This window comes from Glycine soja, chromosome 14 (genome assembly GCF_004193775.1).
Source record: "Glycine soja cultivar W05 chromosome 14, ASM419377v2, whole genome shotgun sequence".
NCBI lineage: Eukaryota > Viridiplantae > Streptophyta > Magnoliopsida > Fabales > Fabaceae > Glycine > Glycine soja.
In genome coordinates this window covers 14,630,686-14,648,349 of record NC_041015.1, presented here as the reverse complement: position 1 = coordinate 14,648,349, position 17,664 = coordinate 14,630,686, and the positions used below count along the sequence as shown (strand labels likewise).

At 30.8% G+C, this 17,664-nt stretch overlaps 1 protein-coding gene across 1 annotated transcript; it reads left to right on the top strand.

Moving 5' to 3' along the window:
- The first annotated feature begins 1,389 nt into the window (after positions 1–1,389).
- LOC114385149 (EIN3-binding F-box protein 1-like) lies at positions 1,390–5,063 on the top strand. Its single transcript, XM_028345144.1, has 2 exons — positions 1,390–1,731; positions 2,378–5,063. Exons 1-2 carry the CDS (start codon positions 1,707–1,709, stop codon positions 4,285–4,287), a joined length of 1,935 nt encoding a protein of 644 aa, XP_028200945.1. The 5' UTR covers positions 1,390–1,706; the 3' UTR covers positions 4,288–5,063.
- Positions 5,064–17,664: the final 12,601 nt, after the last annotated feature.

Sequence of the window (17,664 nt, the reverse complement as noted above, 5' to 3'; positions counted from 1 at the left end):
ATTATTTTATAATAGAAACACTTCTTTTTTAATCTTAAACAAACCGATCCTTAATCTTACGAGTGAGTCAGTATATAGTATATGATTGGATTAAAGTTTCTAAATATTTATATTTATAAGATAAATTTGGGGTGTACCTTTTTAATATACTTATCATTTTAGAAAAAAAAAATCCACCAATTGCGAAAATGAGTTTATTGTCTGAAGAAAGCATGATTATTTTTTCTTTTCAACAAATTTCTCAATTTAAAAAATATTTTATATTTTTATTAATAACTATATAAATGCTACATTCTATTCATTTTTAAAAATATTAGTATCTAATATTGGACAAACTCAAACACTGATGTCCTGATCAAATATTTATATTTATAAGATAAATTTGGGGGTGTACCTTTTTAATATACTTATCATTTTAGAAAAAAAAACCCAATAATTGGGAAAATGAGTTTATTGTCTGAAGAAAGCATGATTGTTTTTTCTTTTCAAAAATTTTCTCAATTTAAAAAATATTTTCTATTTTTATTAGTAACTATACAAATGCTACATTCTATTCAATTTTTAAAAGTTATATAGTAAATAGTATTTTAGTATGTGTAATGCACATGATAAATTTTTATTTTATATAACTAAAATTTCTAATAATAAATAATTTTGAATATACAAATATATTATGATTAAAATTCATATTAAATAAATATTTGAACACATAAATTATAATTTAAGATTATTTTTCATTTTAAAAAAAAATACTAAAATGTAATTTAAAAATAAAAGTAAAAAAGATAAAGTAAGAGAATTAATTTTTTATGAAGATAAATTATTTTCAAAGAAATAAAAATTCTTAAAAATATTCTGGTTGTATCTTATTGGATATAACTATTTTAATTTCTATACAAATGGTTATCAAATAAAATTTTAATTCTGCCCTATATTTTTATTAAAAATAAATAAATATAAAGTGATATTTTAACTACTAGTTAAAATATAAATATTATTTTAATTCCAAACAAAATCTCAAATATTTTTTTATTCTTACAAATTTTAATAAAAAATATTCTCATTTAACCTTTTACATTTCATATTACAGGTTTACAAAAGAAAGGTTAAAAACAATATATTCATAATTATCATAATCATCAATAAAAGCAAAAACTACCCTTATAAAGAAGGCAAATAGTACAAACCATCTTTTCATATTAAATAAATGAACATTAAAATCAACTCATAATTTTAAGAAAATAAAGAAAAGAGAAAAAAATAAAACCCACGAGCCAAACCGGTTTCTGGTTTCTGGTTTTTGGTGGTGGTGGGGAAAAAAGAATATTACAAAAAAAAACCCCACTATGCACAGATACATTGCATGTAGGAAACCGTTCAGTGTACGGGAATCTATTTCCCTATGCAATAAAACCCTTCCTTTTCCCAAACACTAATCCTTCATTCATTTTTTCTCCAACTCTTCTTTTTCTCTCTCTTTCCTCTGTTCTTTTTTTTTGCCCTATCTATTAGGGTTCCCGCGGATTCAAACCTTAATTCTTCTATTACTCTCTTTCTCTCATGCGTTCTTGCTCTCAACAACAATCACACACCGCCATCGAAGCCTTCGTTCTTTTCTTCTTCGTTCTCCTTTTTGCTCTCGTTCGAGGGTTCTTTCGTGGGGAACACTGCAGATTTCACCACCCGGGTCTTATTCATCCGTGCCCATGTCCAAAGTTCTCGGCTTTTCCGGTGAGTTAGTCGATTCCGAGCGTTTTTTATCCGATTTATATGATGGGTCTTTCGTTTTGCCCCAAAAGTTTGTGGATTTTAGTTTTTTAGGTTAAGATTTTGTAGTACTTAGAAGGTTGTTATTTGGTGATGGTATTATTTTTAATTATTTTTGGGAAAAAAGTTCATGGGTTGACCTTAGTTTTTGTTAATTTTTTCCGGGTCATTGATGATCATGTGCGGTAGACGGTTAGTAAAGATTTGGGATTTTGAATTGGGCGTTTGAAATTTTGTTTGATGTATGCTGGTGATCTGATTTTATGTATGAATCGTTTTGATTACCTAGAGGAGCTGATAAGAGATGTAAATATATTCATAGTCTAATTTTTAGATGAGATAGTAAGATAATTTAGCTTGGAAAATAGATTTTTTTAAGGATTTTGTTTGGTCTCTGCTGGAGTTTTGGATTTTGTTCTATGATCTTGTTTTGTATGTTGAAAGTTGATCTGAACCTGGTGTTGGCTTCAGAGGATGCAACGGGGTTCTTAGACATTTTAGGATTTCTATTGTTTGTTAAAAAAATTCATTTATGGATAGATACTTGGATATGTTAGGTTTGTGTTGAATTTGTGCTTTCCTGACATTGTGCATATGTTTGGGTTCTCAGGAGTTGACGATTTTTGCCCTATGGGATCAATATACGCCAACCCCAAGGAAGCAAGTTTCTTCTTGTCCCTTGGCCCTCAAGTTGATGTATACTTTCCTCCTCGGAAGAGATCGCGTGTCAATGCTCCATTCGTTTTTGATGGAGAATGGTTCGAGCAAAAGCAGAAAACCTCTATTGAAGCCTTGCCAGATGAGTGTCTCTTTGAGATCTTTAGAAGGTTGCCTGCTGGCGAAGACAGGAGTGCATGTGCCTGTGTTTCCAAGCGCTGGCTTATGCTTCTAAGCAGTATTTGCAAAAGTGAAATCTCTGTTAACAAAAATACCACAGTAGAGAACCCTGAAAAGGAGGGTGATGATGTAGAATTTGGAGGTAAGGGATACCTCTCTCGAAGCTTGGAAGGAAAGAAGGCAACAGATGTTAGACTGGCTGCCATAGCTGTTGGGACTTCATCTCGAGGAGGATTGGGGAAGCTCTCAATCCGTGGAAGCAACATTGTTTGTGGGGTGACTAGTCATGGTCTCAAGGCTGTTGCTCGTGGATGCCCTTCTTTGAAGGCTCTTTCTCTATGGAACGTTGCTACCGTTGGTGATGAGGGCCTTATTGAGATTGCAAATGGATGTCACCAACTAGAGAAACTTGATCTTTGCAAGTGCCCCGCAATTACTGATAAGGCTTTGGTTGCAATTGCAAAGAACTGCCAGAATCTGACTGAGTTGTCATTGGAATCTTGCCCTAACATTGGCAATGAAGGTCTACTAGCTATTGGGAAGTTGTGCTCCAATCTAAGGTTCATATCCATCAAGGACTGCTCTGGTGTTAGTGATCAGGGAATTGCAGGATTGTTTTCTTCAACTTCTTTGTTTCTAACAAAGGTGAAGCTCCAGGCACTGACTGTTTCAGATCTCTCTCTAGCTGTTATTGGTCATTATGGCAAGTCAGTTACTGATCTTGTCCTTAATTGCCTCCCAAATGTCAGTGAGAGGGGGTTCTGGGTCATGGGTAATGGTAATGGATTGCAGAAGCTAAAATCACTTACAGTTGCATCTTGCAGAGGAGTAACAGATATTGGGCTTGAAGCTGTTGGAAAGGGTTGTCCAAATCTGAAAATTGCACACCTTCACAAGTGTGCATTTCTGTCAGACAATGGGTTGATATCATTTGCCAAGGCTGCTTCATCACTTGAGAGCCTACGATTGGAAGAGTGCCACCGAATTACCCAACTTGGGTTTTTTGGTGTCCTTTTTAACTGTGGTGCAAAATTGAAGGCTATCTCTTTGGTGAGCTGCTACGGGATCAAAGATCTGAACTTGGTGTTGCCAACAGTATCTCCATGTGAATCACTTCGGTCTTTATCTATCAGTAATTGCCCTGGATTTGGCAATGCCTCCCTCTCTGTATTGGGAAAGCTGTGCCCTCAGCTTCAGCATGTTGAATTGAGTGGACTCGAGGGAGTGACAGATGCAGGGCTTCTTCCACTCCTTGAGAGTTCCGAGGCTGGTTTGGTTAAAGTGAACCTTAGTGGTTGCACAAACGTTACCAATAAAGTAGTTTCGTCCTTGGCCAATCTGCATGGTTGGACTCTTGAGAATCTAAACCTTGATGGTTGCAAAAACATCAGTGATGCTAGCTTGATGGCAATTGCTGAAAACTGTGCATTGCTATGTGATCTCGATGTCTCCAAGTGTGCTATAACCGATGCTGGGATTGAAGCCCTGGCACATGCTAAACAGATTAATCTGCAAGTTCTTTCTTTGTCAGGTTGCACTTTGGTCTCAGACAGGAGCTTGCCTGCGTTGAGAGAATTGGGTCACACCCTTTTGGGACTAAACATCCAGCACTGCAATGCAATCAACAGCAGTACGGTTGACACACTTGTGGAGCTTCTCTGGAGGTGTGACATCCTCTCCTGAGCTGAAAGAAAAACTAATCTCACTGCAATTTAGGCCAGGATCACATCAGCAGGAAGCTTGTTATGCTCAGTGTTGCACAGTAGTTTTTTAGGTCCTTAACAGGTCTTCATCGTCCAGTGACTCGGTTCCTTTTTACCGGAGTGTGCAGTCATTTAGCCCTCATTTTTGCAGGTTCCTTCAATGGGAAGCCTGTTCTTTTTGGCATCCATTTTGCCCCCTTTTAAATGGCTGCATATCTGAGAACATAGCTACCGGGTTCTGGAGTGTAGGAATCTTTGTTACTGGTGTTGGCACCTGATGTTTTTAGCTCAGCTTTGCATTGGTTTTGCCACCATGTGTGTCTTAGTTTTCTAAGTTTTTACAGCTAGCTGTACCACTGTATCAGTCTTTGTTTACCAAATGTTTCATGTGTTTGAACTATGTTCTTCACATGATGTTTGGGTATCAGTTTTACTCACAGGGCAGGTTAGAAGTTGCAGTGTCATGTGCTGTTATTAGCGTGGTTGCAGTTGTCAAGTTCGGTGTTATGAAGCCTTGTTTTTAGGGACTGGCTGTGGCAGCAAGTTATACAGGTCTGCCATAACCACGACCTTTTTTCCCCTTTGGGAAGGGTTGTGTTTTTTTACCAAGTCCTAGTTTTTTTAAGGCTTCATTTTTTTTGAACTTGGCACTGCACCTCCTTATTGTCTAATGATATTCATACCTGCCCTTGTGCTGTATGTTATGAAATGTAATGAAATAAATAAAATTCAGTCTCATTCCTAGTTGCTTGAACAGATGTGATGATATATATTTCTCTATACTTTGATTATCCCCTTTGTACTTACTACTTGGAACTATTAGCAATTATCGCGTTCTCATTATATCCATATGGAGAAGCTTAATACATCTAGATTAAGGTTAAAACGTAAGGAAGTCTTTTTAATAAATAGATTTAGTATCCTAGTGGACGAAATTTCTACCTACTCAGACTGTATGAAGTCTTGTACATTGTTTGGAGTTCATTGGAAACAAGGAAGTGAAAGCAAAAAGAATTAGGGGAAGGAGTCAGAAATATCAGGGTGGGAATTAAAGTTGAAATAAGATGAAAATTAGATAATAAGCAAAGAGAGTTGGAAAACAAAATTATAAGTGGAAAATAGTAAAATAGTAAAATAATAAATCTTAAATTTGTTGTTATAAAAATAATTTTATATGCTTTATATTTATATAGAATATTATTTAACATTAGGAATCATTAAAAAACAATACTTAGCACCTCTCTCCAATTCTCGTTACCTTCACCCAAATAAATAACTTATATTTATTCTCTCTTCTATTTCCTCCATCAATTTCATCTCCCAAACAATTACACTGTTGCAGCTAAGATTTTTTCCCCTTCAGGATTTAAATTCTTGATTTTCACTTCACAACCCACAAAGCACTAATTTCATCCCTTTATCATGGGCTGAAGAATTGACCTCCCTTTTTTTAATAGATTTTTTTTTGTAGAAAATTTAGGAGTTTTTGCAAGATAAAATTTGAAATCCGACTCTTCATCCCTTTATTATGATGTTGTACACACGTATGGAAAATTTGCTTGCTGTTGAAGAGTTCAAGTTGGGACAATGGGACCATAGTGAACAGTGAATTCTGTAGCTGTACTAGACTAACTTGCGGTATAATTTGTGAATCGTGGAGGCTGCGTTTGCACAAGCTTGGAACTTTCGTGTCCTTGTGCGCGTGCATTTCATTCAGTTTATTTTGAAAAATATTCATTTACTTTTATTAATTTTCTAACATCTTTTTTAAATATTATGTAGTTGTTTTAATTAGAACTTCACAGTTAAGTCCATGGAAATGTAAATCATGAGTGCATAAATTAATTGATGTGAGATTATTTCATCTGATCAATTATTTAGTCTTCAAATTCTATATATAAATGTGTTAAATATTTGAAAAGATTTTTTCTTACCAATAATAATTTTATGATTTAAACATGATTACCTCGTGCCCATTCTAAAAGAAGTTCATAGAAATGTAAGAGGTGATCTTAGATTACTAATGGTCGAATTTGCTAATTGTCAGATGTTATTTAAATAATTTATTGACTAATTAAGATAAGTGCATGTGGTCGGAAATTCAAAGATGGGAAGGATCATCATCAAATGGGTAATATTGTTATAGAATTCAAAATGGCACATGCACCTTCACATGCATTGTTTGTGTAAAGCAACCATTCATGCTCCTCAAATTACGAAGCTTCCCTTTGCGTTTCTGGCACTGCTTGCTATGACACAGGAACAGGGAAATTGAGCCTGGAAAACAAGCCCCACTTGCGGGCCACTAGTTTAATTTCAACGGAAATTGGATAGCTTTGGTTAATGGATTCTCCAGAGCATAAAATCCAATTATCTAATCAGCAAGATTATTATTGTTATTGCTATGCCAAAATGTTATTGGGTCCAATTATTTTTATAAGTTATTTTATATAGATTAAGAAAAATTAATAAAAATAAATAATAATAAATTTATAATACTAATGTTATCATTATTAATTTATTTTTTGTTTTTATAACACATATAATTAATTTTATAAAAAAATATAAGTCGAGAAAAATAACTTAATGTTATCTTAAAAAATTAAAATGATAATTATTTTAAAATAATTTTTTATACGACAGTTATTATGAAATAGAAGAAGTATTATTTTTGCCATTGAGAGAGATTGACCACGGACAAAAAATATCCATGCCCTGTTTGATAAGAGAAGCATTTATGATTTTATTCAACAACTCGATTGATGATGAACTTTAGTAGCAAATCCATAGTGGTTAAGGGTATCCAATGAATTGAACCATTCTTTTATCGTCAACTCTTATATAATGTATCTATTATTAGGGTTATGACTTCTGATGAATTAACGCCAATTTATTGATTTTTGTCCCTTTTTTTGTTTACAAAGAATATAGACAGAATACTTCTCCCAAACTTGTAATCCTTATGTCAAAGGATGCTTCCTTATTGATTCTCTTTTGTTTTTGGTTATAAATAAAAGATAAAACATATTATTTGATACTTGTTTAAAATGTATACATCACATTGAGATAGAAAATAAAAAAAAAAAAGAGAAATACAGAAGAAAAATAAGACAATGTTTAACAAAATTAACTGAAATATGAAAATATAATTAAAAATTGAAAAATTAACTTATTAAATTATAAGTTGTTGAAATAACTGAAAATTATAAAATGAGATAAAAATAATAAACCATGATTTATATAATCAGGAAAATTGATAAATATATTAAGGATAAAAAAAAAGTTAGAAGTTAATGTTTTAAAAAACACTACTTGAAGTAACAGTTCAAAAAATAATAGAAGATGCTAAAAAAGTTTATTTATCGAACAAACAAACAAATTTGTCAGTTAGTAAAACAAGTTAAAAACTAACTCAAATGTCTTGTCAAACATAACTTAAGAAAGATTTAAAAATAGGATAATTAATTATAAATCCTTCAATTAAGTCCTCTATGCATTTTATGGCTAAGATATAGATTGTGTTTGAATAAATGTTGGCAAAATTAATTTAATTTGAAAGGAATTACTTTATAAAATTGATTTGAAGTTATGTGATATATATTGTATTTTTTATTACAAAAATAAGGTTAAATTGTAATTTTAGTTCTCATAATTTCTTAAATCCACCAATAAGGTCCCCCTTAATTTTTAATTGTAACATTTGGTTCCCCTAATATTACAAATTGATAATTTTGATTCATCATTAGATTATTAACTAATAAGTGATTAGTAGAGTTAATAGATTAATTATAAATTAATTTCTTTTACCAAAGTTAATTATAGATGAATTAAAAATTAACTATTAAAAACTTGATTTATAATTAACTTAATAATCCTACTAATCACAATTATTAGTTAATAATCTAACATATGAACCAAAGTCAAAAAACCAAGAAATCAAAATATTGGATTTAGAAAGCTAAGAGGACACAAATTACAATTTAACTTAAAACAAGTTAGTTGTAAAGTCATAAAAAAAATTATTCAAGACAAAAACTACCCAACACCAATCTCTTAACGCATAATCAAACACTTAAAAATTCACCTAAAATCACATTTTAGCATTCCAACATGATTATGGAGAATGTAATGTGCATGTGAAACCAAAATGCATTACATAATAGAATAATTAGGATAGTTAAAATTATTTGACCTACCTCAAACATAAAATAGAATAACATATATAATATCTGACCAATGATCTAATGGGTATCAAATATCAGATAGTATAAAAACTTATTATGTTATCTCTTTTTCAATTCTAAAATTTTAGGTTAAATTATTTTTATTTAATAATAATAAAAATTGTAAGAGGATATTACATATTTTAAAAATTAATAAAGTATTAAAAGATATAAAGGATAAGATAAGGGAATAATTCAAAATAAAAGCCACGTTAAATCTACAAAATAGTTTGATAAAAAAAAAGTTATATTTGTATAATAATTATAGGTCTTTTGTTTTTTTTTTTTTTTTCATTCAAGGGAACAAAAGCCCAAAGCAGAACTACAACAAAATAAAACTAGAAGATGGAGACTCCTAGAGAATCAGCTAATAGGAACTGCCTCAAAAGAGTAGGAGTTTGTTCAAACATTAAGAAAATCCACATCCATTTCACGAGCATAATTGGCAGGAGAATCTATACATATGTTGCTTTCTTGATTTTTTTTAATAATTATGAGTATAAAATAAATTATTGATTTAACAAAAAATAATATTATAAAAGTATTATAAAATTATATAAGTAACAGTATAAGACTAGAATCAAAGTCTCCTGTAGTTACTGTGCACAGAATGAATATAAAGTTAGATAAATCATAAATGCAATGAATTTGTAATTTTTCAAACTATTATTGTCATCATTAACCTAGTCTTAAATGCATTTATTTTTATTCAATATTTTTTTTGATAAAATACTAAGAAATATAACAGGATATAACATTATTCCAAAAAATTAAAAAAGTATAAAAGATACCCGAGGAAAGGATACAAGAGAATACTTCAAAATAAAGCCACGTTAAATCAAAAAATGGTTAGATATAGAATAAAAAGAATTCATATTTTGTATAATAAGAAAAGATTTGTTTATAAAAATAAGTAGAAAATTATTTTTTAATAGAAGTAATACAGACAAACACACTAAATAGAAAATTATTTATTTTATTAAAATAAGTATTTTTTAATAAATAAATTTAAACAAATTGGTCCAATATTTTTTATAATTATAATTACAAAGTATTATAAAAAAATTATATAAATGATATCACAATAGTTTAAAACTAGAATAAAAGTACTGGTAGTTACTGTGCAAAATGAACAGAAAGTTGGGTAAATTCATTGCATTTGTGAGTCTGACAATGAATTTGTAGTTTTTCAAAACTCTCGTGTAGGCAGCCCATCCAACAAGGACATTATGAAAACGACTTGGATAAGCCTGCTGTACTAGAGGTACACAAGTCAATGACAATTCATGTCCAGTACATGTGATGTACCAACAAATCTTCCTTTTTATTTTTTTTATTATCTTGTTCTTGTTTATAACTTTATATTATAAGATTAAAATATAAAACTATTTCTTATTTTAAAGTAATGGACAACTTTTATCAAAATTTTAGGTAATTGTTTAACAAAAGAGAAATAAGAGGAGTAAAAATGTAAAGAGTAACAGAAAATGAAATATTAATTTTGAAAATAGTTTTCTAAAAAAATATTTTTTATCAAATAATATTTTAAAAATATAATTTTCAAAAACAAGAACCAAATAAACCTCAAATTTTTAGTTTTTAGAGGATATGGAATTATAATTTAATTTAATTTTCATACTAATTTTGGTAGTGCTTGTTTCACGAATTATTTATTTATTTCCTGGATTATGAGGTTGGAAAAATTTATTCTCACGTTTGCTATGAGGTAATGAAATAATTATTATAAGATGTATCACACATTTTTTTGAAATATTTGGGAATAACATTCCCATGTCATATTCTTGGGGAAAAAATTCTTGGAACTAAAGAAATAGTATGTGAAACAAACATTCTCTTAAAAATTCTATTGTCCAGGCATGTATGTTTTTTTTGGCAAGGGAAATAGAGGGGAGACAAAAGAAAATAGAGGGAAAATAGTGTTAATCCCATATGAATTCTACACCTTATATACTCCCTTCTATTTTAATTTAAATATCCCATCTCTATTTCCATGTTCTCTATCAAGCAAAGCATAAGTGTGGCAATGTATGGTATAATTTAGACAACCTCTCTAGTTGTGGGATGTAGTAGTATACACAAGATGAAGCCACATATTGAGGTGTGTTTGGTAAGGATATGACGACTGGTCGTGTATTGCCTGGGGCAACACAATTGCCCTGCATGGCTTGCAAGCTTACCACTATTTCACCATAACTATGGCTACATAGGGATCAAAATTCATAACAAAGTTGGTGGCAGTGGTGGATAGTGAGTGAGTGCTGAGTGCTCTCATACAACATGAAATATAATGATAATGTCATGGTAGAGATAGAACCAGGAGGAAACAATGATGTTGAACATGGAAAAGGCATGATGGTGATGGGTGAAGGTGTTTTAGAACTCAACAAAGTGAGCATTTTCTTTTGTTCTGATTGTGGAATTTCTTTTGTTTTTGTAAATTTCTAGCTTGTTACTGCAAAAGATGTTTGGTAGACTAAGCTTTAGTACACACTGTGTAACATCTTCAAGTGTTGACATCTCAACGACTTACATTCTACGACACTTAACATGATGACAATTCACTCAACTTTCTCGTTGGTCAAAACTCTCCATTGATCATAATCCTCTATAGGTAACCTTTTTGAGACATCGACAACCATCTCTGATATAACTTGTAACGCTTGACTACTTTCAAGATCATTAACTGTCTTATAAACCAATACGAGACCTTTCAACATGTTTTGTTCTCATTCACATGCTTCTTGGGAAACTTTCCAAAAGAACACCCATCTCATTATTGCTCCAAACCAAACATACTTAATCGTGGAGTTTTTAAGTGATAGGCTACCAAAAAGTAGATGCATCTTATTGGTATAGGTAATACTAATTAATTCCTTTTAAGTTATCTTCAACTATATAGTCTCATACCTGTATAGTTTATGGATCCCTCTTATTTTGGTGTGTATTTACCCGTAGTGTTACATGCCCACTAGCTTCCTCTTTAGTTTGTCCTCGAACCACACCATACTGGGAGAGAAACCTGGCTCTGACACCATTATGTAACATTCTTGAGTGTCGACATCTTGACAACTCACACTCTACAATACTTCACATGGTGATACTTCACTCAATTAATTTTCTCATTAGCCAGAACCCTCTGCAAGTATTCCTTTTTGAAACGTCGACAATTAGCTCTGATACCACTTGTGACGTTCAAGATCATTGATTGCTTTTAGGATCATTGACTGCTCCTACAAACCAACACGAGACTTTTCAGTATGTTTTTTTCTCACTCACACGCTTCTTGGGAAATTTCACTTAAGGTCACTCATCTCACAATTGCTCCAAGCCAAACACACTGACCTATGAAGTTCTTAAGTGATAGGCTATCTAAAAAGTAGATGCATGTTATTGGTATAGGTAGTGTCAATTAATTTCTTTATGTTATCAACTTATCATCAACTCTACAATTTCATACCTGCACAATCTCTAGATCTTTCTCATTCTAGTGAGTATTCGCTAGGGGTGTTACACTTTGTGTAAAAGCTTGGTCTATGCTATTTTTAATAAAAACAATATAATAATTTCCAATTGTTAGCATGGTAGAAGGATTTGATTGTAATGTATTGTTCAAGAAATAGAAGGCTTACTCAATGAGTTTAGTTTAGTTGAAAACACATGTTAAGTTTGTTAGAGAGGACTTGGTTTGACCCTCCCAGAATATATCAAAGGATGAAAAACTTTAAGTGTGAAATCTTAGATTAAGGAATAATATTTTATATACCTTGAAGTCTCATGGAAAGCGAAAAGCCTTAATTAGGGTGGTTACCTAAAAAAGAAATAGAAGGATTTGTGTAATAAGCCAAAATATATAAAACAAAAAGAAGAAGAAAATTATTTTTGGCAATTTTATACAAGAAATGAAGATTATATGTTGAAGAGCAACAAATTTAAAAATTAATTAACAAATGTTTTGTATAGGTTTTAGGAACAGAAGGGTTATGTGTAAAAAATAGAAAATAGAAGAGAGACTAACGTAATTTATTCTGAAAAATGCTTAATTGTTGATTAGATTATTAGTTCCTTTTGTTTGTATTGTGCGTAATTTTAATTTTTTTTAAGTTCCTTTTAAAATAATTAAGCTCTTCTTTTAAAATCAAACAAATTTAATCATAATTTCTTCCACATGAAAAAACTGAAGGATTTTTTTTATATAGAATGTAAGATTAAGGTTTAAAGAGGAGAAAAATATATTTTTTTGGGTTAAACATTATTTTTTTTGTTGGTAAATATTATGTAAAAGAGAATTTAAAAAATAATTTAATTGATTTAATTTGTAAAAATTTGAGTAAAAATATCAGAATTTAAGGATTTTAAGTAGAATATTTATATTAAAAAAGGATAATTGATCATTTTAATACCTTAATATGTGAATTAGTGACAATTTAGTTAGTGAAAGATAAAAAAATCCTGATTTAGTTTTTGAATGTATAAAAAATACAACAATTACATACTTTGTTAAGTTTTCGTGAGACCATTTTGTCATTAAACTTTAATATTCAAGGATCAGTTTGACATTAAGTTGTAAAGTTCAAGAACCTGTTTGTTATTAAATTGTATAACAAGACTTGTGATAATTTTTACACATTTAGGGACTAAATCAGAATTTTCATTCTTTCAAGAACTAAATTGTTACCGATTTACCTGTTTAAGGACCAAAATGATCAATATTACAAAGGGGGTGTTTGTTTCACAAAATCTTGATGGATTCTCGAGAATATGAAGACGAAATGTTTGTTAGAAGGTAATCATAAAAATAAAGATTCTCTCAAGTATATTTTATTCTTAGGAAAATGAGATTCTCATGCTTCTTTTGATTTTTTTATTGATCTGATTCCCATGATAGAAGATGAGAACACGGATTTATCTATGATGAGAATTCTATTTATTGTGTAAAAATTCAATTATCCCCTTACTATTAATACCCATTACCCCACTACCTCTCTATTTACTTGATTTTATTTGCATTCTAACAATTGTTAAATATTTCTATTTTTATTTTGCTGAATATATATTGCTTAAAGTAAATTACACAGGCCTTCCCTGATGTTTAAGCAAATTACACATGCCTATGCTTCTCCTCCTTTTGTAAAACCTGCATATACCTCCCATGAGGTTTATGGGAATTACATATGTCCCAAGATGTTTAATAAGAAAATTACACACACCTCCTTTCTGTTTTTAAAACCTACACAGATCCCATAAATGTTGTCTATGCATTTGGCAGTAACAAGTCATGTGCGTTGCTAATTTTGATTAAAAAAAAAGATAAAATATGTTTTTCTTCCTCATAAATATGAAAATATTTGAAATTTGTCACTGCAAAAAAAATTGTCTATTTTTAGTCTTAACAAAATTTAAATTTGTTACTTTTTGGCCTCGAATTAGGTTTGGGTACAACCAAACCTACATATATGTTGTAGGTATCAGATTTTTCAAATTTTCTACATTTTTTATACATATAACTGATGTAAAAAAGTTGAAAATCCTGACACTTTTTATAATAATATGCACATAGGTTCAGATGTTGGTTCGGGCCAAAAAGTATTTGATTTAAATTTTGCAAGGATGAAAAATAGACAAATTCTTTTGAGTGACGAAATTCAAGCATTTTCATATGAGGACGAAAAACATATTTTAGCTTCTTTTAATCAAAATTGTCGACACATGTGACTTGTTACTGTCAAATGTTTAGACGACACTTAGGGTATTTGTGAGGGTTTTAAAAATAGAAGGGAAACATCATACATATGCAATTTCCTTAAACCTTAGGAGATGCATGTGTAGGCTTTACAAAAGAAGGGGAGACATATTTAATTTCTTTAAACCTTAGAGGATGCATGTGTAGGCTTTACAAAAGGAGGGGAGACATATGTAATTTATTATAATTTTAAACTTAGAAAGATTTAATTAATTTAAAAAACATAAAACTAAAATTACACACAATTGAAACATAACTCAAATTCACACAACACACACCAGGGAGAAAGAAATATGTCTTAATTTTATTTTATTTTTGTGAACAGGGGAGAAAGAAATATGTGTTTATTTTTGTGTGATTAGGGGAGAAAGAAATAAGTCTATTTTGATCTCAATTACTTTCACTTTTTCTAATTGATAGATTGAAAAACATGTAAGGGTGTTAGGGGTGCCAAGTAAAATTTATAAAATGTATTTTTGATGAGACATCAAAAAGTATCTTAATGAAAAGTTTGATTACGTTATTTTATGAAGAAGGCATAAGGAAGTATTTTCGAGGTACAATCGTTAGTATTGAAATTCTTTGAAATATGTCACCCTCGAAAAGTAGTCCCCTCGAAAAGTAGTCTCCTTGAAAATATGTCCTTCGAAGATGTGATGAGCTTTGAAGTAAAAAATGACTAAGTGTTGAGAGGCACTATGAAGATCTTGAAAATTTTTTAAACCAAGCATCGAGTAAATTTTGAGGTGAAAGGATTCGAGTAGCAATTATTAGAGAAGTACTTGAAAATAGTTTTCAGTGTTATTTCCCAGAAGGTGCTCAAAAATGTTTTTAGCAATTATTTCTCAGAAGTGTCATCGAAAAGCAGTCTGAAGATAGTTTTTGATAGATCAAATTCAAAACTCTGAAGACAGATGTCAAAATTGTAGATATGAATCAATGTAAACGTGTCAAAATCATATCATTTGGTTGTTAAACTAGAAAATCTACAAATAGGAAGTCCTCAAGCCAATTCATTTGGCTAGAAACACTTACACAATCTCTATAACACCAATCACATCACATATCAAAATGGCTACAGGTTCCTTGAGAAAAGTGTATGATCTAACTCATCTCTTATTCCAATGCAATTGTTTTTCTCATCTCTGATTCTACTTTCGCCTATGACTCCTTTTCCTATGATCCCTTCTTTTATCTATACCCCTTTCTTCTACATTTAATTGTTTATCTTTCTATAAGTCTTTCTTTATTTTATTGAAATCATTTTTGAAAATACTTAATTGAATATATCTTATCGAAAATTACATATTTTACATACAAATCTATATTTTCATCAAAAAGTGCAGAATTATTACATTCCTTCAAATCTTTTACTGAAAAGTGCATTGTCTTTTCAACAAATGTTATTATAGAATTCAAATAACTTGATTTTTTATAATATAGATGCACGAGAAGTCGTTGATTTAAATAAAAAGAAGTCACATCCTTAAATCCTGTGATTCTAAATCCTGTAAAAATTCTTAAGGGGTTTCCTAGACTATCAATGATAGGAAACAACAGGATCTTGAAACCTATGATTCTCACAAACAATCAATAAGCAACAATACATAATGATGTGTACCTTTCTCCATAGGAAGACTTGTACCTTTCTCTATAGGAATTTCTCTCCGGTGCACTTTGATTTTCTTTGAAAGAGGAGAGAAATAAGATTTCACTTTCTTAGACCTTTCTTTTCTGCCTCTCTCCGTTCGTGATGGTTATGGGTGAGAAAGAACACTTTCTGATCAGGAAGGGGACCTTATTTCACGTTAGTGGGTATTAAGTCCCTTTTATAACCACTACTCCCATCAAGTAGCAGTTAGTTCTAGAAACTTCTCCTATTAAGTCCAATTACAATTTAACCCTTAATCGTTAATTATTTACTTATTAGTCCCTACATAAGTCACATGTCTCTCACATGAGACATTAATTCTTACATTCTCCCACTTGGCTCATGTGACATTAATAAACATCATGGACTAAATAAATAAATAGATTAACTAACATAATGCGCATTAAAATTGACTAAATTGTTCTATACATTGGGTACATCATAATTTCATGATTAAGAATAGGAACCAATTCGAGTCTTGGCGGTTGTACATCATCTAATCGATATAGTCCCTTCCATATACTACAAATTAGTCTTCTCCTTAATATGACCATTAGTTAGGAGTACATAATTGGTCCAACATAATGTCTTCATTCAAGACAAAACCTGTTAACATTACTCTAACACAAACATGCATGCAAACATAGAGAACATGTAATCAGAAACATATCATAATTGAGCTCAGAGTGTCACTAAAAATACATAAGATAAATTAAACTTAATGATAATCAATAATAATAATGTCCATACTTTCAACATGTTCTATAATGTCTTGGGCGGTAATCCCTTATTCAAAGGGTCAACTATCATAAGGTTTGTGTTAATATATTCTATTGACACTCTTTGTTTCTGAACTTCTTCCTTCACGACAAAGTACCTCAATTTCATATGCTTAGCACCCTTAGAGTACTTGTCGTTCTTACAAAAAATATTGCTGCGAAGTTATCACAATACATTTTCAGCGGCCTAGCAATACTGTCGACAATTCCAAGCCCTGAAATAAAGTTTCGCAGCCAATTAGCCTGAATTGTAGCCTCAAAACATACTACAAATTCAGCTCTCAGATGCAACAACAACTGATGCATACAAAATTACTTTCATTTGTTTTCGTTCCATATCATTTCTAGGACATTGTGTGAGACTAACTTTGTCTCATTTCTAAATAAGAATAGGCGATGTTAAACACCTTTCCATCTTGAATCTCTCTAGCACTTTATCGATATATATACTTTATGAGATAAGCCTAACAATCCTTGTGATCTATTATGGAATATTTCTATCCCTATCACATAGCTTACCTCACCCATATCTTTCACTTCAAAGTTTCTAGAGAGAAATTTCTTAGTCTCATGAAGAAGACCAAGATCGTTAGCTGCAAGCAAGATATCATCAATATATAAAATTAGAAAATAACCTTACTCCCACTGACCTTCAGATACATACACCGATAAACAGTATTTTCCTTAAATCTAAAGGAAATAATGGTATCATTAAACCTCAAATACCATTGGCGGGAAGCTTGCTTTAAGACTGTATATTGATTTCTTTAGTATGCACACCATGTGTTCATTTCCTTCAACTGAGAACCCCATTGGTTGGTTCATACAAACATTCTTCTCTAAATCTCCATTAAGAAAGGCAGTTTTCACATCCATCTGATGTAGCTCCAAGTCATAATGGGCTACTAATGCCATAATAATCTTGAAAGAATCCTTTCGTGAG